This window comes from Rhipicephalus sanguineus, chromosome 1, assembly GCF_013339695.2.
Source record: "Rhipicephalus sanguineus isolate Rsan-2018 chromosome 1, BIME_Rsan_1.4, whole genome shotgun sequence".
Classification (NCBI taxonomy): Eukaryota; Metazoa; Arthropoda; class Arachnida; order Ixodida; family Ixodidae; genus Rhipicephalus; species Rhipicephalus sanguineus.
In genome coordinates this window covers 15,550,746-15,573,606 of record NC_051176.1, presented here as the reverse complement: position 1 = coordinate 15,573,606, position 22,861 = coordinate 15,550,746, and the positions used below count along the sequence as shown (strand labels likewise).

The 22,861-nt window shown below is 49.4% G+C and overlaps 1 protein-coding gene across 8 annotated transcripts in view; it reads left to right on the top strand.

Moving 5' to 3' along the window:
- LOC119389576 (mitoguardin) overlaps nt 1–22,861 on the top strand; it is a 500,148-nt gene that overhangs the window by 219,535 nt on the left and 257,752 nt on the right. For all 8 annotated transcript variants that reach the window (XM_049413597.1, XM_037656926.2, XM_037656941.2 and 5 more), the window contains one exon: nt 1,828–1,943. In XM_049413597.1, the coding sequence (XP_049269554.1) occupies nt 1,828–1,943 (116 nt within the window). The remainder of the gene's footprint in view (nt 1–1,827; nt 1,944–22,861) is intronic.

Here is a 22,861-nt window from a genome sequence, read left to right as displayed (position 1 = left end):
CGTAGCGCTCGCACAAACAGCATCGTCCTTGACGACCTGCTCGGTCCTGCAAAGCTTGTCGATCAACTGCTCTCCTCTGTTGAGATTCACACCATGAAAACGTTTTTTTTTCTATCTCTGCTATCTATCTAAACGTTCAGATCAAGCGACACGTGAAGCTGCATGTGCACGACGAGCAGACAACAGCTTGTGCAGGGCGCGTGAACGTGCTGAGACAGCGCACTCGAAAGGCAGGTGCAGGGAGAGCAGCGACCGGTTTTTGCAAGAAAGGCGGCAAAACGCGCGCGATGCAGCTTCCCCTGGCCGAGCTTGGGAGGCCTATCGCTTCTCATGCCCTCAGAGCTGATGGCTGTTTGGTTTCTAATCTCTCAAAGGGTGACTGCTTGTGGCTGTCTCATTTATTGCTCCCCTGGGCGCGATTGCATCTGTTTCCGTGTGGCGCAGAATTACACAAACGACGCCGCCGTGGTTGCGTTTCCTGTTTTGGGGGCACGAACATTTTTTATTGGAAAAGCACTCTGGTACACTTACTTTGTATGTCTGTGAGCTATGTTTAATACAATGCATAATTTTTATTTATAAAAGGTCGTATACGTGTTTCTTTTTTTAGGATTTTGCTTGATGCTACTACGAATAAACCATGTTATGTAACTACAAAAATTACTTTTTGTCACTTTACGGTCACGAAAAGAAATTTTAGACAGTTTTTTTCCTAAATAGAATCGTGTGACTAATTTATTTCAGCAATAAAAAAAATTACATATTTTTGGACTGCATTTTGCGAAAAAATTCGACCCTCGAAGGGTTAACCACCAAGTACAAGTTTGCATCTCCTGACATACGCCATCGCTGCCAGCAATGAAATAGTGCCACAGCAAATACTGTTAAGCACCCACAAAGCCTTTTCTTTTTTTTTTTTGCCAAAGTGGAGAAAAGGTCCTGGCACTCGCGCACAACTGCCCAATAGTGCGCAGTGACGATGTCAAAGAGCATTTTGAAACTATTACAGGGTCCGGGATACGCAGTGACCAACATAACAACAGAACGGGCAGTGTGTGCTTTCTGCGATATATATGGATGCGTCTGTAACGCGACCTGCTACTAAATGAAAACTGACACGGTTCCAGTGAAACGCGGCATGGCTGCTTGGAGCCGATCGTCTCCTGGCTAGTTGCGTGCAGCGCATCGCTTACTCGGTTCACACCGTCACTGCCGGACCACTTGCTGTATCGTACGTGCGCATTTTTCGTGAGAGTGTTCTTCGTACCTACTTCGCTCCAGACCGTGCGCAGATGCAGCTAGTAGCTTGTTTGGTTAATGCAGTGATGACGAGCAGATAGCTGAAGATACTTATTGTGATAAGGTTGTTGGCAATAAGTCATGCATACGGTGCTGGTGCTTTTCTGACGCTTACCTGCAAAGGCTTTGCCGCAATCGCGCGGAAGTTGGAATCGGTGATCGACCGATCTCCCCAGTTCTCGAAAAGAATGAAAACCTGTGGCGGCACATTGTGGCTTTGGGAAGTTCATCGGCGCAGTAAAATTTTATGGCACAAAAAGTTATTGCGGTACGCAGAGTACGCACTAACCGGTAGTCATAGGGCGAACAACTGCGGCGTAAGCGGTCAGTGAATGCATTGGGCTCTATGGGACTCGGTCGGGGATTCGTCGCAACTACGTTTTAACCGTTAGTACATTTAAAGTGGGGTACGTGTTAACGAGGTTTGACTGTAGTAAGAAGTTTGTTTCATTATAAATGACACACTTTTTATGAGTGGGCTGAGCTGCAGAGGACCCACCCGTGAGCCTTGTCATCTCACACCACCAGGTGGCAGTATTGGCTGACCTGGAGGCCAGCCTCATTCCGCCAGCGGAGCAGTCTGCCCTGTACATGGAAGCATTGGAGCTGCTGGAGAAAGAAGGCATCCCTTGTCGAACATACAGGTAAGCTCAGCTGTACGTGCCGTGACAATCTTAATTATATTGCAAATTCTCTCTATAATTTGCACAAATGGTGTTATCATCGTCAGCTTATGTTATGCCCACTGCAGGACGAAAGCCTTTCTCAATGATCCTCAACTCACCCTGCCTGCAAATTATTTAATGTTGTTGCTCTACCTGACCCTATTTTATGCCCACCTGCGCTTCCATCTCTTGGGTATCTGTAGACCTTTTCAAATTTTCACGCCAGGGGTGTACCGTATTGAAATGCACACCATCTAACGTGCAAGTTTGGCGAAACCTCCAACATGGGCTGTGCCTATTCGAACCGGTGCGTTATCCACGTTCAGGTTAAGTCACGGCTAGTGCCTCTGTTTACCAATTATTCATTTGCTTAGACTGTTTTGTTTAGCATCGTCGCTGCCAATGACCGCGCACATTGGCACTTGCAACACAAGAAAGCACGAGCTCCGTGTCTATGAACGACGGTGCTTTGTTGTTGGCAGCAGCAGCATCAAGTGTACCAGGTCGATCATGTCGAGTGTTCTTGCAGCTGTCTACCGCTTTCCTTTACTGGCATACTAAAAGACTAAGTCTACAGATTATCCATCAGTTTCACACCTCCACGCATACTTGCTCGCAGTGCGCAAATTTGTCAGCAGTAAACATCGCACAATCTTTCTTCTTCACAGATACATTGACCTACATTCACCCCAACGTTGTTGAAGAATAGGTCGAGGACACGTGTGAGTGGCCAGAAATCTGACAGCTGAACATTTTCTATATCTCATTGAGGCGAATGCATGGGATCTTCGCCAGGTGTGCAACCACGAGGTGGTTCAGTTGTTGGCGCACAAAGTGAACAAAGAAGTCGTGCTGGTGAAAGGGGACATGACACCGTCGCAAGCCGTGAACAGTAGGCCCCTTTGTGCGTGGGTTTCCGCAAGGCCCTCTGGGAAAGTACGGCACGTGGGCTGCACATGTGTAGCAGGACAAGGCAGAGTTTGCAGCTGTGTTGGTGCTGTGTTGTGGAAGCTATAATGTACGAATGTGCAACATTCTCGTGAGTTACTAGGTGAGTCATCAGCGGCTTGCGTACCTTTCTTTCGTATCCAGGATGCTGCATGGGACCGTTGTTCTCGTTAATTTTCTTGCCGCCGACGAAATGGCGGGAACAGAGGCGTGACGATGGCGACACACAGGTGTTCTTGCCATTTACTGAAGTCACCCACAGCTGCCGCAATTCAGACGATGAAGGCAAACGATGCATGCCACATTTACACTCATCGCATGGAGTCAGGGGCGTAGCCAAGGGGGGGGGGTCAAATTCCCCCTGAAATTTTTTAGTTTTTCTTGCGTATATGTACACGCACACATACAAACGCACGCATGAACATACACAAAGTATGGTGGAAACCCTCCCCCCCCCCCCCCTCGAAAAAAATTTCTGGCTACGCCCCTGCATGGCGTACTGTGCTGCGGACACACGATTGCACCCAAAATATTTCTCTTTCGCTGCTTGTTCGTTCACCCGTAAGTGACACAGTGATAGCCAGATGATTTGCTATGCGAATGCAGTAAATTTTCTTCCACTATAGTCGCTTCTTGTCGGAGACAGGCGCATACAGTCGAACCTGTTTATAATGAACTCGAAAGTGCTGCGAAAACTGGTCGTTATATCGGTAGTTCATTGTAAATGGACTCACATTCAAAAACATGCACTTAGTGCCGAAGCCGCTTTTTTTTTTTTTTTTTTCGACGCATTTTTATTGAAAAGTGCTAACAACCCCTCCGGTGAGAGTTAGGCGTTTTCGCCTTGTGAAGCGACGCCCGCCGCGTGCACGTGTTAATTAAACTGCCTTTGCAGTGAACCGACACCGTTTCACTGAACCTCGGTGCCGCCACATGGAGTCGATCATCCCTGGCTAGTTGCGTGCAGCGCGTCGCCTCCTGCGCTCACGCCATCATTGCTGCGCCGCTTGCTGTATTACGCGCATTTGCGTGCTCTTTGTGCCCGTTTCACTCCGTATCGTGCACGAATACGGCGAGAAACCTGTTCGTTCAATGTGGCGAAGACAAGCATTTTGCAAGCAACGCGCACTCTACATCTCCATGATGCTCTGATGGTCCTGCATGACAGGCCGTGGCCCGCTGAGGTTGTCGCCTAATAAAACACGCAGTATACGCTCGCTGTAAGTTCATCGACATTTCTCGGTGCCCGTGCCGCTCACACCAGCGAGCTACTTTCGTTTCAACGAAGCGATGCGCACTTTATCTCGCACGGCATGGCGGCGGCGAACTTGCAAACGGCAGCATCGCGCGCTTGTACTGCTTGTACCGCTTGTACCGCTGTCAATCCGAACAGTGTACGCCACACGTGCAGCCGAGCCGATAGCTGCAGATGACTGTGATAAGGTTGTCGGCGATAAGTCATAATGGCACGTTCATCGCCGGCCGCCACATCGCCTTCGCTCTCTTCTGATGCTTACCTGCGAAGGCATCGCCGCAATCGCACAGAAGTCGGAATCAGTGATCGGCCGGTCTCATGCCGTTACCGAAAAGACGAAAGACATTTTGCGGAACATTGTTGCGTCGACGCAGTGAACTTTTAAGCGCCGAAAAGTTATCGTGGTCATCGCTTATTGCATTTTACGGCTTCTTGCATTCCAAGGCATTGGTTCATCGTAGGCGGTTGTAGCTGCAGAGAACGGCGCCAGAAAAGGTTGCCGTGCAAAAGCTGACCACAAGTCTTCATGCTGCCTCCTATTTCTATTTTTTTAATTCGTCACTGCCATTCTGTCACTGAAGAAATGCCAGGAAAGTTAGCGACCTCGCTCGCAGAGTCCGAAATCAGCGTGTGGTGCTTGCCGATCTAGGGTATCTTCGTCACCAGTAAACTGGAGCGGGGCATGTGTGAGCGCGCGCCTCTCATGCTTTAGAAGGCCTGCTTTAACTTTTTTTTCGCTTCGTATACGCCATATTTTTACCGCCACCGTGTCTGAAGTGCTTGTTGTAAAAGTAGGAGGCTTTGAAAAATGTTCGCTATATGTGGACGCAATTTCAATGGGTGGCATAGGAATAACGTAAGTGCACCAAAATATGGTCATTATAACTGATAGATGGTTATATCTGGGATCGTTATAAGTGGGTTCGACTGTATCACACTCACACAAACATGTACCAAAGCAACACAAACACAGAAATGGCGCAGCCCAAAGCATGATGACCCTCGACTCCTGCAGCTCACTGGTTAGAGGGTGCTCCTGTGAATAGGTTTATTCTGACACTCTAATTGTCCATTGGTTATCTTCCTTCTCATGACACGAGAGGGCCACTTTTCTCTTTGATCCACTCTTCAATCTCGTAGAGTTACGCTTAGCAAAGCTTCAATTTGGGCTAGTTGGTATTGCATATTAATGTAGATGCGCTGAGCGAAATTCACAAACGAGAAACGTAACAAGGGATAGGACTAATGGTGCGCAAACTTTCAACTGTTTATTTTCGCAAAAGCACATCAAAGATATACACAGAAAATATTGAAGATAACAAGGACTATGTTACAACGTGTTGTTCATGGAATCAGGTCATTTTGGAGCTATCATGCTTCGCGTGTGTATTCCTAACTAATCTGGCGGTTGTCAATGTCGAGCGCATCGGGCGAGTAAGTGACACGACAGCCGAGTCTCTGGGCGGACACGTGACGTCAGGTTTATTGGCAGCCCTTATTACAGAAAGCAGTACATGCCGTGCTGCCATCTGGCCGTACTGCTGTACACTACACCCCCCCCACGGTAAACTTTAACAAAACACATGCTCCTGCACCAGAACTCATGGTCCGAAACAAAACAATGTTCACAGGTCGAGTCTTTTCGGCCTGCGGATCCTCCTGCCATACCGCGACCGTGAGACGCGTGGCGTAGAAGCAGAACCCTGAGGTTTCTCTGCAGTGGAGGTGCTTTCCCGAGGCGACGCGGTTTGCTGGTCTTGTACTGCTTGGTCAGCTCCAGGTGTTGTAGTCGTCTCGGGCTGATCCGCCACTGGGGTTACAGGAGGGTTGGCAGTGGGGGTTCCGGTCGTTGGCACCAGGTGCATCCAGTTACGCTGAAGTACACCCGTCGGAGTCTCCACCACGTAGGAGCGCGGGCGTTGAGCTGGCCCTAAGACGGTTGCTGGGGAGTTGACATCTCGCACCCAGACCCGCTCTCCGGCCTGAAGAGGCTGCAAGGTGTGGGCTGCATGCCTTCGGTTGAAGTCTGACGCTTGGCGCCTCCGATTGTCTTGATCCCGTTGAGTGATTGTGACCGAAGGAGGCCAGGCTGGCTCCAGCAGGTACGACGTCTTCGGCAGCCGGGTCTGTAGGCGCCTAACCATGAGCAGCTGAGCAGGACTCACTCCAGTTACCCCAGGTGTGTCCCGGTATGCCAAAAGTGCCAGGTAGGGATCATCCACCTTCCGCAGCAGGTCAAAAGACTGTCCTCACCATCCGTTCCACCTCCCCATTCGACTGTGGAAAATGGGGACTGCTGGTGACATGGCAGAAGCCGTAGGACTTGGCGAAGGCGGAGAACTCTTTCGCAGCAAACTGAGGGCCGTTGTCGCTGCGCACCAGGCTCGGAATGCCATGGCGTGCGAAAACGCTCGATGGCGTTGATGACCGCTAGTGCAAGTGCTGTGGTTGAACGTAGACTAATGACTTCCGGGAAGCGTGACTGGTAATCCACCAGAAGGACAAAGTCTTGGCCGTTGAGATGAAAAAGATCGATGCCGACTTCTTCCCAGGGCCGACTTGGAGTGGTTGAGGGCAGCATGGGCTCCGAGCGCTGCACCCTGGTTTCGGCACACGTGTGGCAGATAGACACCAGTGTTTCTATCTGGTTGTTGATGCCCGGCCACCAGACCGACTCCCGAGCTAAAGCTTTGCATCAGTTGATGCCTTGATGCCCGTCATGGAGAAGCTCGAGCATGTGGCGCTGAAGGGCAGCCGGCATGAGGATGTGGGACCCTTTCAGAAGCAGTCCCTCACAGACGCTGAGGTCTCCTTGGTACTGCCAGTACTTCTTCACATGGAGAGGCAAGTGGGACTGCCGAGGCCAGCCGTTGGCGCAGTACTGAAGCAGCAGGCTGCACTCGCCGTCGTTGGCTTGGGCCTCGCGTAGGTGCTCAAGCTGCGACGAGACGATGTCTGGGAAGGAGCGGACGACCTCTTGGGCAAAGAGCTCTACTTGATTCACCCGGTTGGATGAACGGGAGTCCAGCGGTGTGTGCAAAAGCGTATCGGCTGTTGCCAGCAGCTTCCCCGGTACGTAGAGTACTTGGTACTGGAAACGCATGAGCTTCAAGCGAAACCGCTGGATCCGTGGTGGCAGTAGGTCAACATCCATGGAACCCAGGAGCGCCACTAGCGGTTGATGGTCCGTCTTGAGGAAGAACTGAAGTCCACGGACATATTCCTCGAACCTTTGCACCGCCCAGCTGGCCGCCAAAGCCTCTTTTTCTGTTTGGCTGTACCGGCGCTCTGTACATGTGAGGGAGCATGATGCGAAGGCGACGGCTCGACGCTCACCAGACGGCTGTTCTTGGAGAAGTATTGCCCCGAGACCATAGGAGCTGGCGTCAGCGGAGATCGTGGTCTTGTACGTGGTGTTCTAGTGAGCCATGCAGAGGTCTCATCACAGTAGCTTCTTCATTTCGGAGAAGGCAGACTGCTGCCCCAAGTCCAGACAGAGTTCTTGAGCAGCAGTGCTCGGATCAGCGCAGTCACCTCCGAAATGTGTGGTAAAAGGCGTCCGATGTGGTTCACGAGGCCTAGCAGGCGACGGACCCCTGCGACGTCTTCGCATGGATGCATGGCTCTGATCGCTGCAACCTTGTCTGGGTCTGGAGAAATTCCTTCCGCGCTGACCACGACGCCAAGGAACTTGACACTCGAAGTCGCAAACGAGCATTTCTTGCGGTTGAGCGTGACTCCTGCCTTTGCTAGCCGGTCCATGACTTGTCGGAGACGGCGGTCATGCTCGGAGCGTGTCTTCCCAAAGACGAGGATGTCGTCAATCATGTTCACCACACCTGTTGGCCTTCGAGGATCCAGGACATCTGCCGCTGGAAGTATTCTGGTGCAGACGTGATTCCAAACGGCAGCCGGAGAAAACAATAGCGTCCAAATGGGGTTATAAATGTGGTCAATTCTTGGGACTCGGGGGACAGCTTGACCTGATGGAAGCTTGACGTGGCGTCTAGCTTGGAGAAAACTGTAGCCTCTCCAAGCAATCCGAGGCATTGTTCCACTGTAGGGAGCACGTGACGCTCTCGAAGAATCACCTTATTGAGGCGAGTCAAGTCCACGCCAGCCGATAGCCGCCCATGACCTTGGGGACGACAACCAGCCCAGCACACCAGTCAGTGGGTGTGTCCATTCGACGAATCACGTCCTCCGCTTCTAGCTTGTCTAGCTCACTCTTGACGACGTCGCGGAGAGGGAGTGGAATGCGCCGGGGTACGCTCAACGAGAAATGCGTAGCATTGGGTTGCAGCCTGATAGTGTAGGCTTCGGGGAGCGTCCCATGTCCTCGGAAGAGACTGGGATCGAGACAAAAGTCGCCAGTGGGCTGTGAAGTCCTCGCGACTTCGTCGACAAACGTGCAGACGCCCAAGGCTTGGATTGCCGGGAAGCCTAGCAGCGGGACCGTCTTGGTTGCTAGGACGTAGAGAAGCTGCTTGGTTGACTTTCCGTGCCACGACAGGGTAGCGACGTAAGTGCCTATGACCGGCAGAATGTTGTTGCCTGGGCCTTTCAGCTCGCTCTTGGGGTCTTGAAGCTTCGACGGGACGCCGGAAAACGTACTGGGTACAACTGAAACTTCGGCGCCGGAGTCCACCTTGAAGGAAAGGGGGCGGCCATCGACGAGTACCTCGACAATCTTCGCGTTCGGGCGCTCTCCCGCAACTGCATGCAACTCGATGGAGCTGGCCAAAGGCTTCCGTGTGTGCTTCCCGTTTACGCGCTTCTTTTTGTGGCACACGTTCTCGAAATGGCCACTCTTGCGACAAAAGTTGCACGACGCACTGCGAGCGGGACAGTTGGCGCGAGGGTGTGACTCTCGTCCGCAGAATGGGCACAGCTGTTGCGTTGTCTTATCAGCTGGCGCTTGTTTTACTTTGCGAAGGCGAGCGGCGTCGACGGCGAACGAAGATGCCTCTGCCGAGTCACGAGCTCTGCGCTCGTTACCTGTGTCTTCGTGCTGATGAACGTACGTCAGCGCTTCGTGTAGCGTCATTTTCGGGTTCTGACAGAGCTTGTCCAAGAGTTCACGGTCGAGCAAACCCACGAGAAAACGGTCTTGGACGAGCCGCTCTTCGACGTCGGGCGACGGATAGTTGCAAGACTTGACCATTGTCCGGAGCGCCGTAAAAAATGCGTCGGCCGTTTCACCTGGTTGCTGCGTACAGCGGTGGAACCGCACTGACTCGTACAGCTCGTTCGGCGGGTGCACGAAGTGGTCGGTGAAAGCCTTCTTCACGGCGGCAACGTCTTTCATATCTGCCTCGCCTAGCGTGGTCGACGCGAGGACAACCCTGGCTTGCGGGCCCATACAGTAAAGCATGGAGCGCACTTGTACCTCTGCCGGAGCGACGTAAAGTCCGGTAGCGAAAGAGAAGTCCTCGAACTGCAGCAGCCATGTCGGCCATGAGCTGGGGTTGTCGAAGTCGAACGGCGACAGTGGACGCAGCTGGGCCATGCCTTGCAAGAACGGAGCGGCCGACATCCCGGTGGAGCCCTCAACACCGGTAGTCGTCATGGCAGAGCAGCGGCGGCGGCGGGGCCGTGTCACGAGGATGCAAGCACGGGATCAGCGGAGATGACTCCCGCCCACTTCTGACACCATGTCGAGCGCATCGGGCGAGTAAGTGACACGACAGCCGAGTCTCCGGGCGGACAAGTGACGTCAGGTTTATTGGCAGCCCTTATTACAGAAAGCAGTACATGCCGTGCTGCCATCTGGCGGTACTGCTGTACACTACAGTCAATGAAGTTAAATGCTGCCTCACTGAGGGCAACAGATGCAGAGCTCACGTGATTGTGTGATTTAAACATGAAAGATGCCTCCATGATTTCACGTGTTCTTTCAGACCTGCAATGCGCCAACGTCTGCGTTTGGTTAAAAATGGGATCACATCCGCATCTTGCGCAATGAGTAGCTAAGTGCCCTGGTGACTGCAGCATTTCTGTGGCGTACCTATATACCGAGTTCAATTCATATATCCATTTATGCCGATGACATCTGTGTTTGGACATCAGGTGTAACACGGCCTCAGGCGCGTGCAAGGCTCCAAAAAGCCGCGATTTCAATATCGGCGTACCTTAGTGAACAAGGCCTCGAGATTTCACCTGAGAAATCTGCATTGGTCGCATTTACGTGGAAGCCAATGACAGCATATGCCATATCAATCAATGGGCAAAATGTTTCTTACGCCAGGACTCACAGATTCTTGGGCGTCATCATCGATAGAGACCTTTGCTGGAGTCCCCATGTGGCTCGTCTTAAGAAGTGCCTGACAGCCATCTCACATCTTTTCAAATTCCTCGGAGGGAAAACGTGGGGTACATCGGTGCACGCTATGTTGCTATTATAGCGGACTCTATTTCTCTGGTATCTGTGGTACAGTCTACCGGTGCTGATGAACACTTGTATAAGCAACATGCGTACAGTCGAAAATGCTCAGGGTCAGGCAATCAGAGTTTGTCTCGGACTGCCACGCTGCGCGTCAACAGCGGAGGCCATTGCCACTGCAAAGGATCATCCTGCTAACATTCACGTAACCTTGGAGGTGCTTAGGGCGCACATTAGACACCTTGCTCGCGCCCTTGCCCACCACCTAGCCTCACTTCCAGAAGATCGGCCCGGCGCCTCCTTTTGCAAGAGGATTTCGACTTACCGAGAGTGCCTTCCAACAGGCTACACACCTCCTGAAAGAATCATGACACCCCCTTGGTGCTTGTAACAGCCTAAACTTTGACAGTGCCAGGCGTTCGGAAGGAGGTGGAGCTCTCGTCGCCAGCTTTAAAGCAGCCGGATGCTACATGAGGAATACGCAGACCATGTTAAACTTTACATGGATGGCTCTACAACTGTTAGGGGATCTGCAGGAGCTGGTATTTTCCCTGTAAAGGCCGAAATCTTTAATTTTAGAGCGTCTCATAGGACTACGTCGACATCTGTGGAGCTTGCGGCACTCCTCAGTGCACTTCGAAGAATTAGTCACCACAAAAATGGGGCATATTTACAGACTCGAAGTCAGCCCTGCAGTGTATGTCATCAGCTTTACGTCGTGGTGCACAAAACCAACTAGTATTAGAAATAAGAAAAACCTACCAGCAATTAAAAGACAAAAAGCATGACATAACTTTTCAGTGGCTTCCAGGCCACTGTGGCATTGACGGCAACGAACATGCCGATAATTCTGCAAAGAATGCTCATGAAGGTGGCGTGCAGGAAGCCATTCCATTATCACGAACCGATGCAGCAGCAAAGATTCGCTCGCTCGCACGTGATCTAACGCATTCATTGTGGAGTACGTCCGGTTTTCTGCATACCCGTCTTCACCGTCTGGATCCGTCACTTCATCTTCAAATTCCATCCGGACAATCCCGATCTGAAACAACAGTCCTCTGCCGCCTGTGACTTGGAGTGTCTTTCACGGAACAGCTTTGCTTACCGAATCGGAATGGTAGACAGTTCTGCCTGTGCTCACAGTGGCAGCGAGGAAACCATTGTGCACGTCCTGTGTCATTGTCCTCACTGCAGCTCCCAAAAACAACAGCTCTCAGCAATGCTAGCACGCCTCGATGACCAGCCGCTTTCTGAACAATCAATTTTGGAGTGCCGGAACGTTCTAGCTTCCAACCAGAAAGCGACGAAGGCGCTGCTGAAGTTTCTCCACTCAACCGACCTCGCTAAACGACTATGATGCTCCTGTGCTTGAGTGTGTGTGCGTTTTTTCCCCCTTTATTTTCTTGTTGCTCTTTTTTTCCTTCCTTACCTTTCTATCCCCCCTTACCCCTTCCCCAGTGCAGGGTAGCAAACCAAAAAATTTCTGGTTAACCTCCCTGCCTTTTACTTAACCTTTATCTCTCTCTGTGCATTTCGCTCTGTGCATCTACATTAATAAGAGTTATGCCCATCATCTTCAGTTTCGTTCTTATTCTCCAAGTGGCTGCACCATACAGGTGAACCCAGCAGTAACGAAATCGGCAGAAAGTTCGCTATCATGACACAGCACAAATAAGGAGCAGAATCCTGGTTTGAGCTAGCTAGGTACTGATTCATAACTGAGGAAACTTTTCGGCACAAATTCAACGAGGACACATAACACAAAGAAACGAGTGGCGCTGTCCTGTTTCTTTGTGTTGTGTCCTTGTCGAATTTGCGCCAAAAAGTTTCCTCAGTTACAAATAAGGAAACAGTCAGCAAAACGAAAATGTAAAGCCAGAATTTAGTCAGCTTGCCTTGTCGACCCTTGCCAAGTCAAACCCGCATACATCGAACTCGCAAAAATGTAGGAATTAGCTCGATAGATAATATAATTATGTATGAAACCTTTAACACAATAACACAATAGCAGGGTGTCTACCGACCGGGAAAACCGGGAATTCTCAAAGATTTTGGGTAGTCTGGAAATTCTCAGGGAAAACTCAGGGAAGTTGTGCTCCCATCAGGGAAAATCCACAGTAAGTTTATTGAAAGGCAATGAAAGTTGCGGTAGCGCTGGCTCGATATTTTGTGAACGCATTTTTCAAATCAAACGGCCGCTGCGGCTGCAGGGAAGTGGCGCACCTCGATGCTCTCATCGCATTGTGGAGTGGGAGAGAATCCGGCTAATGTGTGGCATGCGGGAACCATGAACGACAACACATCGTATCGCGCAATGTTGTCAGGGTATTCGCGATGCCCACGAACTATAGGTGGCGCGCCGTGCTTTTCAAGATGGCGCCAGGAGGAGGGTCAACCCGTTTGTTAGCATAGGTACAGTGTACTAGAAGGGGCAGTGAAGCGGGCGGCAGCCTCCGCGTGACTCCGGCGGCGTCGCCAGCAGCGGCGGCGCTGCGATCGACCAATCTTGAAGAGGAGCACGCGAAACGTAGCATCAGCTGCGACGCTCGCATGTGCTTGGCGCGCGCTGTGTCTGTGGTTCAGATGTTTGCGCGTAAGCACTTCGCCTATTTAGTCTGTATTATCTACTAAGGACCAGAAACTACAAGAAAGACTGGTTTTCCCCCAGATTCAAACGCATTTTGGGAAAGTACTCGCCGCTTGAATGGAGCCACGCTCTCGAAAACACGGGGACGTTCCATCGCAGTTGAGTCCCATTAGAACATTTTCAACCATTTCGGCAATCAGGATCGAGTGTGTTTAGCTTACAGAACTTGGAAGCGCAGACGAATATCTGATAGAGAGCGAGTACATTCGGATCTTGGGTAATCGCAATAGGGAAGCCGTGTGAGAGGTTAATTTAACATAGCGAGTCGCTGCAACTATGAAAATAAGTCTAAACTAAACAGTTACATGGTGCGCTCGTTCGCTTTGCAACCCTTGTCTACAGCATACTATGCAAGGTCTGAAAAAAAAAAAATGAAACAAAAATGATTGCGCAAATGAACGTCACGCAGAATCACCTGGATTCGTTGCTGAAACAGCTATAATAAAACATTCGTGCACGAATTTGAACAGTCATATACGCCCACAGCAACAATTTCTTTTGAAAAGGACACTGAAATTCACGTATAGAAATCATGCCCCAAACGCAAGGCAAGCAAGCTGAAAAAGATGACTAGCACAGCACGGATGCAGAAAGCCAAGTGGGAACTTAAACTGGCAAAGCAGCTGATTGTATTTATAGTGACCGTGCACGCTTCGGCGAGCATGTTAAACGAGCTACAGCATTTCACAAAATGAACACAGGCCATGGTCTCTGTAATCTGTGATTTATTATGTGACAATGCATCACAGAATAACACACACATGAGGCAGTAGGGCAGAGAGCATTGAGATATGACATTGTTTTTCACACTAATGCAATGAGAGCATTACCCTAGTAATGAGTAGAAAAACAACCGAATTACTGTACAAAAGGGAAGCCGCTTGCTTTGATTCAGCAAACCCTGGCAGCTGGCAAGGTAAAGCTCAGAAAATAAATAACAGCAGGTGAGGAAGGCAAAAGTATAATACATGTTGAGAGAGTTGCCATGCACCTAGTTTAGCCTGCTTAGTTTTAGGTGCTTGGCAGAATTACGTTTCCTCAGCAGATTGGACTTATTCTCGCCTTTCACAAAAAAGTACAGTCGCAACGTAAAACCCAACAATGCGTGCTGTTAGGCTCTTATAGCGTGAATATCACAGCCGACCTGCAATGGGGAAGCATGATGAATCATGTGCAACACATCCATAACACTCTCGCTATGAAGTTTGCGACCACTGAATAACGTTCAATAGCAAATAACGTTCCAAACGCTTCTTCGATCTAGGTCTGCGGACGCTTTAAACAACGAAAGCTTCGCGGTTTGTTTGCTTCGAGACTATACCTGCGCTGCATCCAGAAGCGAAGCAATGGTTCAAGCCCTCCTCGAGAGGACGCTCCTGAATTCTGCTTGGCGGCGCGACAGCCTATGGGCATTGCGAATTCTGTGACTACGCGGTGTAGTTCTGTATTATTTCTTGTGTGTGCTGTGCCTTAGCGCCAAGATATGGTGTTTGTGTTATCGCCGCGTATCAAGTAACAAGCATGATTAGTTGTAGAAGTGGTAGCAGTAGATGTAACGAGCTTGAGTTATCTTGCAAGCAATCGCGATTGTTCAGGAAGCGGATGTCATCGACAAGGCTGGTATCCGACAAGTCATCTCGGCGAGAAAAAAGACGACGCTTGTTGGCTGTTATCGGAGAGCTCACTCGCTCTGATCCCGAGCTTCAAAGATGCTATTTAGGACTCCGTGAAGAATAGAATAAATTTCGAGGCGAGAGCTAGCGTGACTAACGGGTTCATTCGCAGCAAGTGAAAGCTTTTTTCTTTCTTTCTTTCTCGATGAGGGCACTGCTGAAACAAGTTTTAGGCAGTCGACTGATATTTTTGGGGGCTGCAGCTCGCAATTACCAACCACACCACGTGGATGTTTGCTACAAAGCCGAATCACAAAACTTTTCAGAGCCAAGGCATAGCGGAAATTCGCGACACCAGCACGGGTCCCATTTGCTCCATTCGGTGCGCGATGTCGGAAAACAGTAACGTTTCCACCATCATCATCATCATCATCATCAGCCTGTCTACGCCCACTGCAGGGCAAAGGCCTCTCCCATATGGCCTCTCCCATATCGGATGTGCCGTAATTCAGGCTGTTGCTGTGCTTTCATGCGATCTTAGCTCGCATCTATATTGCTTTTTTTTGCGATAGCAATTATATAGACACTCCGACGTGAATTTTTTGCCTTCGCCATGATCTTCCTTATCAAGTCCAAATCGCGCTTACATCACACCGCGCGTCGTATGCTCCATGTGCAAGTGAAAGCGCGGGAGCGCTGCTGACGAACGGGGCTTAAGCAGAGATGAAACGAGCCGACCGTCTCGTTCGCGCGATGGGCACATGGAGATAGGAGCCAGCGGGTTGGGGATGTTGGGGGGGGGGGGGGGGTGCTGCGTGAGTCCGACAGGAAGTGCGTACTTTGTACCAGTAGGCGTGGTCGCGTGCGCCGCAGTATCTTTAGTGGGGATCAGCAGACGGCTCATACCATTGTAGGTGTTGTGCTCTAATTGCAAAACTACCGTTGAAGCCATAGCAGTGGCGGATCCAAAGGGGGGGTGGGCGTAGCGGCGATCCCCTCCCCTCCTTTAAGCCAGCCCCTGCCCCCTCCCTTCAGTGCCTGTCGTCCACCTCCTTTGTCAGGCAGCCTGTTGAGATTGCCCCCTTTTTCAGGTTGCTTTGCCTGCCACTGCCCAAAAGGGGTAAAGAGAATCTTGTCCCTGCTCTCTACCTCTCTTATCGCTCTACCTTTTCCTGCTTTCCCAATGCACATTTACAACGAAGGCTTCTAAGGCACCGCCATAATCCCCTCTGGGCTGTGACCCACCAAAATGCACTGCTGAGTGGGGGCTTCAGCCTTTGTACCCCCCCCCCCCCCCCATTAGGTACCTGAATCTGCCCCTGAGCCATAGATAGGGCACTTCTTTTAGTGCAGCATCTGCGTTTCCTGAAGGAGCTAGCTGCTAGCCTATATTCATATAAAATTCCTCTTTGTTGCTATCGTATTTGCTGTTTTGCTCTCGCGGTGAAACTGCGACTCCTTTTTTTCTAACGTGGGATGGTTATTGATGTTTTGCGTTCGTGGAGAGCAAATGGTTTGGCTGGGCAACATGGTAGCAAAGGCGTTGCATTGCTCTGGGCAACGCGCGAGGATTTGACAACAACCCGCAGCAGCAGAACAAGCGCAATTCCACAGTGCATTAAACCCGAATTTGTTTCGTATATGTATACATGTGACACTCTGGCAAGGCGTCTAACTGTGATTGCTGCACCTCAGGCTGAACAAAATTGATTTTTTTTTCACGCAAAAAAAAAATTTTTTTTCATGTTGCCATATTAGTCGAGCATTCTTGTGGCATTTTCAGTTAAGATTAATCTTTCAGTAACTATGCCTTGCATGAAAGGTCGAATTTCAGTTTAATTAAGTTTCGATATAACGAAGTAAGTTGCTGCTTTTACCAACTTCGCTATATTGAGGTTTAACTTTTCTCTGTACTGTTCAAATGGGATTAAGTCGTTTTTATTTTCTAACATGCGTATTAGAGAGTGACATCACCGAGCGATATGCTCTCTACCCATCTTGACATAAAACAAAGTTCTGCTTCACTCAGGGAATTTTAGCAAAAACACTAAGGGAAAACCTGGAAAACTCGGGGAATTTGGAAAAGTCAACTCGGTAGACACCCTGAATAGTGCAAAGAAGGCGGCTTTATGGCACTACGTTTTTCTTTTATTGTAGCTTTTAATTTTGTACGGTTTGTAGTCAGAGGTTCAGCTTTTGCTGTATTTACTCATGTAATGATTGCACTTTTTTTTCTAAAAAAAAAAATTTACCGAAACTTGGGGGGTGGGATCATTACGCGGGGTAAAATTTTCACGAGAAGAAACAAATTGCAGCTCGGAATTCGTACTATGCCTACTCTAAGCACAACCAAGGAATCGGGCTGAACAAGGCCTCTCTTTGCATTAAAGGCACATGTTCGCTTCGCTTGGCATGAATTGCTGCATGGATAGCCCGTGAAAATTTCAAAAAAAGAAGGAGGGGGGCAAGAAACTGCCCTTGTGGGCATCTTCAATGCCTTTATCTCTGCTCTTATTTGTCCACGCTATTCTCTATCAAAGCGATTTAGATGAAACCACACTGTGTCCGGAAAAGTAATTTAATTGGTGCAGACTATTTGAAGACTGCTCAGAGTCCTGCATAAACGGTAATTTGGTGATTCACGTCTTTCCCGCTGCCGCCGCCTTTGCATGGTTGGGAAGCTTGAAGTTTCACCTTCTCGATCCCACCCTCCTCACGCGCAGTGGCTGCATAGTCATTGACTGCAATCCTCTAGTCCACCTTGGCTTTAATGTTGGCCAAACAGCAACCGTGCACGACGCGACAACGAGGAGTCATGGAAGAAAGCACATGGTGGCAAGTGGTAGTTTCTACTCACTCCATGCGACACCCTCCTAATCACACTGCTTGCTAAGTGCATGAGGGAAAGCCAACTTCTTCGGGCATTTCATGCTGCACCGTGTTTGATGTATGAAGTGTCCCGTCTATTCTATATAGCCTGAGATTTTCTTATTCATTGTCATTAAAGCATTGTCATGTTTGAAAATAGCTCAGTATAAATCGAAGTTCGATATAATCATGTTTGACTGTAGCAAACGCATGCATCTTCCTTCGCAACACAGCAAGTTGTCCATTGTGACACATCATTGTTTCCGAATCGTGTCAGAACCATCAAACACATCCTGTTGTGGTGGTCTTCTCTTTGTTGCTTCTTCCCTGTTCCTCAGTGTCGTCAATTTCGCGCACGCTGCTCACGCCTGGTCAGTCAACTCTTCGTGAGTGACCACATCTTCATCAGCGCGAATGAAGGTATTGACGCAGATGTTAATGGGATCCTCGATGTTGAGGGAATCAAGCATGCCCCATGCATCGATCACGATTCGGCCTGAGATCGGGCTATAGGGAGCAGCGCTGTCGCTGCGTTAGTGTGGATAGGTGGTCAACGGCATGTATACTAACGTACACAGCGGCGCTTCGCTGTGAAGCCGATTGACCGCAAGTGAAACACCCACTGGTATTACGTACATTCTCCATTGCCGGATCGATGCATGAAGCCCGACCAACATTACTGTTACTTGCGAGAGATGTGCAATCTGCCAATGAATGAGATGCTTTTGGCAACAGTCAGCGTACATTGTATGACGTTTCGGGTTGTTTTATTTGTACGTGTTTAGCTTGTGTTCTGCCTACTGCACTACAGCAGTGTGCAGTATCGAAGCAGTGCAGCAGTGTGCAGTATCGAAAATTCGATATAAACGCGTGTTCATAACACTGTATCTATGACAAGACTATCTTTCCTTTACTTGGTTATATCCGTGTTCATTATATCAAGGTTTGAGTGTATTTACTTCTTCCTCATCTGGATACAAAAAAAAAAAAAAAAGAAGGAAAGCCCGTATTCCTCCGTGATAAGTTCAAATAGTACTGTGTGCACGAATGCGTGCATCCACTTTCTTTTTCTTATTCAGTTCTCCGTGAAATGTAGGAAAGCTACGTCAGGAAAGCTACGTGGCTGACGGTGCTTTAGTGCTAAAGAGACGTCTAACACATGCACACTTGTTTTTATTCCAGTAACAGTACAGAAGGTTTAGCCAAGAGCTTTCGTCGATTGATTGCCTGCATGGCAGTGATGCAACAAAGGCCCGGTTATATTATGGGACAAAAGTATGTTTTTCTCAAGCGAATATCTGCTGCCTTGCGTCAATCTATAACAACGCCAATGAACGCTCATGATAGTGTAAAAAAAATATGAGGTTTTGTGCGAAATTACTACGACATAAATGTAGGGCATGCCGTCTGGATTAATTTTAACCATCTGGGTTCTTTAACGCATAGCTAAATCTAAGCACATGGGTGCTTTTGTATAAATTCAGGGTGTCTACCGACTGGGAAAACCGGGAACTCTCGGGGATTTTGGATGGTCTGGAAATACTCAGGGAAAACTCAGGGAAATTGTGCTCCCATCAGGGAAAGTCCACAGTAACTTTATTGATAGAGAACGAAAGTCGCGGTAACGCTGGCTCGAGATTTTGTGAATGCATTTTTCAAATCGAAGATGCTCTCCTTGCCTTCGGAGCGGTGGAGTGGGAGAGAATCCGGCTAATGTGTGGCATGTGGGAATGCAGGAACCATGAAGCACGGCACATGGCCTCCGAGATTCTATGGGCCGCCGGCTAATCTCGAAGGCCATGCACGGCACATTGTATCGCGCAATGTTGTCAGGGTGTTCTGTTACTACGCCGTGTAGTTCTGTATGCTTTGTCACGCGTGCTCTGCGTTAGCGCCCGATATGGTGTTTTTGTTATCGCCGCTTATCAAGTAACAAGCATGATCAGTTGTAGAAGCGGTAGCAGTAGCTGTAACGAGCTTGAGATATCTTGCAAGCGATCACGATCGTTCTGGAAGCGGATGTCGTCGACAAGGCTGGTATCTCGCAAGCCATCCCGATCGGCGAGAAAAAAAGACGATGAAGCTTGTTGGTGATTATCAGAGAGCTCACTCGCTGTGATCCCGAGCTTCAAAGATGCTATTTAAGACTCTGTGAAGAATACAATAAATTTCCAGGCGAGAGCGAGTGTATTTAAGGGGCCCATTTACAGCAAGTGAAAGCTTTTTTTTCCTTTTTTTCCCCGCTGAGGGCACTGCTAAAAGTTTTAGGCAGTAGACCGATATTTTTTGGGGCTGCAGCTCGCAATTACCAGCCACACCACGTGGATGTTTTGCTACAAAGCCGAATTACAAAACTTTTCAGAGCCAAGGCATAGCGGTGACCGAAATTCGCGACACCGGCAGAGGTCCCACTTGCTCGATTCGGCGCGATGTCGCAAAACAATAATGTGGCTACCATAATCGGATGTGCCGTAATTCAGGCTGTTGCCATGCTTTCATGCGATCTTAGCCCGCAGCTATCTTGCTTTTTTTTTGCGATAGCAATAGACACTCCAGGCGAATTTTTTGCCTTTGCCATCATCTTCCTTATCAAGTCCAAATCGCGATTACATCACTCCACGCGTCATATAATCTGTGTGCGAGTGAAAGTGCGTGAGCGCTGCCGACGAATGGGGCTTAAGCAGAGATGAAACGAGCAAACCGTCTTCTTCGTGCGATGGGCACATGGAGATAGGAGCCGGAGGGTTGGGGAGGGGGGTTGCTTGAGTCCAGCAGGAAGTGCGTACTTTGTACCAGCGGGTGTGGTCGCATGTGCCGCGGTATCTCTAGAGGGAATCAGCAGACAGCTCATACCTTTGTAGGTGTCGTGCTGTAATTGCAAAACTTCCGTTGAATCTATAGCAGTGGCGGATCCAGAGGGGGGGGGGGTTAACGGCGATCGTGCCCCCGCCCCCTCCCTTCAGTGCCCGTCGTCCACCTTTGTCAGGCTGCCTGTTGAGTTTGCCCCCTTCGTCAGGTTGCTGTGCCTACCACTGCCCAAAAGGGGTAAGTAGAATCTTGTTCCTCCTCTCTACCTCTCTCATCACTACCTTTTCCTGCTTCCCTATGCACATTTCCAATGAAGGCTTCTTAGGCGCTGCCATAATCCCCTCTGGGCTGTTGTAAATATGTGTGACCCACCAAAATGTACTGCTGAGGCGGTGGCTTCAGCCTTTGTACTCCCCCCCCCCCCCCCCCCCGATCGGATGATGGAAACCTCTCTCCCCCCCCACCCCAATGTAGGCCCCTGGATCTGCCCCTGAGCCATAGATAGGTCTCTCCTCTTACTGCAGTGGCTGCGTTTCCTGAAGGAGTGAGCTGCTAGCCTATATTGGTATAAAATTCCTATTTGTTGCTATCAGGTTCACTATTTCGCTGTCGCGGTGAATCTGTGACTTTTTTTTCCTAACGTGCGACGGTTTTCGATGTTGCGCGTTTGTGGAGAGCAATTGGTTCGGTGGGGCAACATGATAGCAAAGGCGTCACACTGCTCTGGGCAACGAGCGAGGATTTGACAACAAGCCGCAGCAGCAGAATAAGCGCGATTCCACAGTGCGTTAAACCTGCATTTGTTTCGTCTTTACACGTGACACTCTGGCAAGGCATCTAACTGTGATTGCTGCACCTCAGGCTCAACGAAATCGATTTTTTTTTTCACGAAAAAAAATGTTTTTTCATGTAGCTTTATTAGTCTAGCATTCTTGTGGCATTTTCAGTTTAAAATTAATCCTTCGGTAACTATGCCTTGCATGAAAGGTTGAATGTCAGTTTAATGAAGTTTCAACATAACGAAGTAAATTGCCACTTTTACCATCTTCACTATATTGAGGTTTAACTGTTCTGTGTACTATTCAAATGGGATTAAGTCATATTTATTTTTTAACGTGCGTACTAGAGAGTGACATGGTGTCTACCCATCTTGACATAAAACAAAGTTCTGTTTCACACAGGGAATTTTGTAGTGTTTGCGATGGAAAGGCACCGAGCACCTGTGGTGCTCCGAAAAGGAACGAGACACACACAGTTCCACACCACGCCCAACTTACCCTCGGCTGTAGCGAGAGTGTTTATATATCGAATGGCGGCGCCCCCTGGCGCCGTACAACAGAACAAAGCATATTACAATATACAACATTTCTCCTCCCCTTAACAAAAGAATTACGCTATGTAGTCTTCCAGGTACTGTGGACGCCGGCGCTCTCGCTGAGGCCGTGCCGATCGGTGTAGTGGTTGATGTCGTGACGTGAGGGACGACGATCGTTGGCGGGACTCTGATGACTCCACGTCTTGCCGAAGCTGCGCATCTTGGGTGTCTCGAGGTACCTGCAGACTTACAGGCGGTGACACAGTGGGTGGCACAGGAGGTGGCAACGAAGGTGGCACACTGTCTGTTTGGGGTATCGGTATCGCATAATCGTACCGTTGTGGTGACTGTGTTGGGGGCTCTTTCAGTGTGCTCTTGGAGAGCTTTGATGCATGCCAGGTAGTGCTGTCATTCAGACGATAAGTGTTACGGGCTACCTTGGAATAAATTACCCTAGGGCGTGAATACTGGGAGGACGCTTTTCCTTGTCCTTTCTGATGCACCCGTACTTGGTCACCAGGTTGAAAGGAATTGTGGTAGGCAGGACGTCTGCGATTAGCATCCTCCTGCATTTTACGCTGATAGCATTCAACACGCTGACGCAGTTCCTGGTACTCGTTATATGGGTTCTCATGAAAACTGTGCGCGGAGAAACCTACAATATGCAAACGCGTTCGCGGTTGGCGACCACGCAGCAAGTAAAACGGAGACAACTTAGTTGCAGTGTGCGGAATGGTTCGATATATTGCGACGTAGTCGAGAACAGTCCTTTTTAGAGGCCTTTGTTCCTGAAGGGCACACTGAATGAATGACTTGAGAACGCGGTTAAACCGCTCAACCTGCCCGTTAGATTGAGGGAAATAAAGTGAAGATCTGATGTGCTTGATTCCCTCGGTATTGAGATACGTTTCGAATTCCACAGAGGTGAACTGGGGGCCATTATCAGTGACGATTTCCTCGGGCAGTCCCTCTCTGGAAAAAACTGAGGTTAAAAAGCCTATTACAGATTGACTGGTTACACATGATGTGAACATCACCTCGGGCCACTTCGAGTAGTAGTC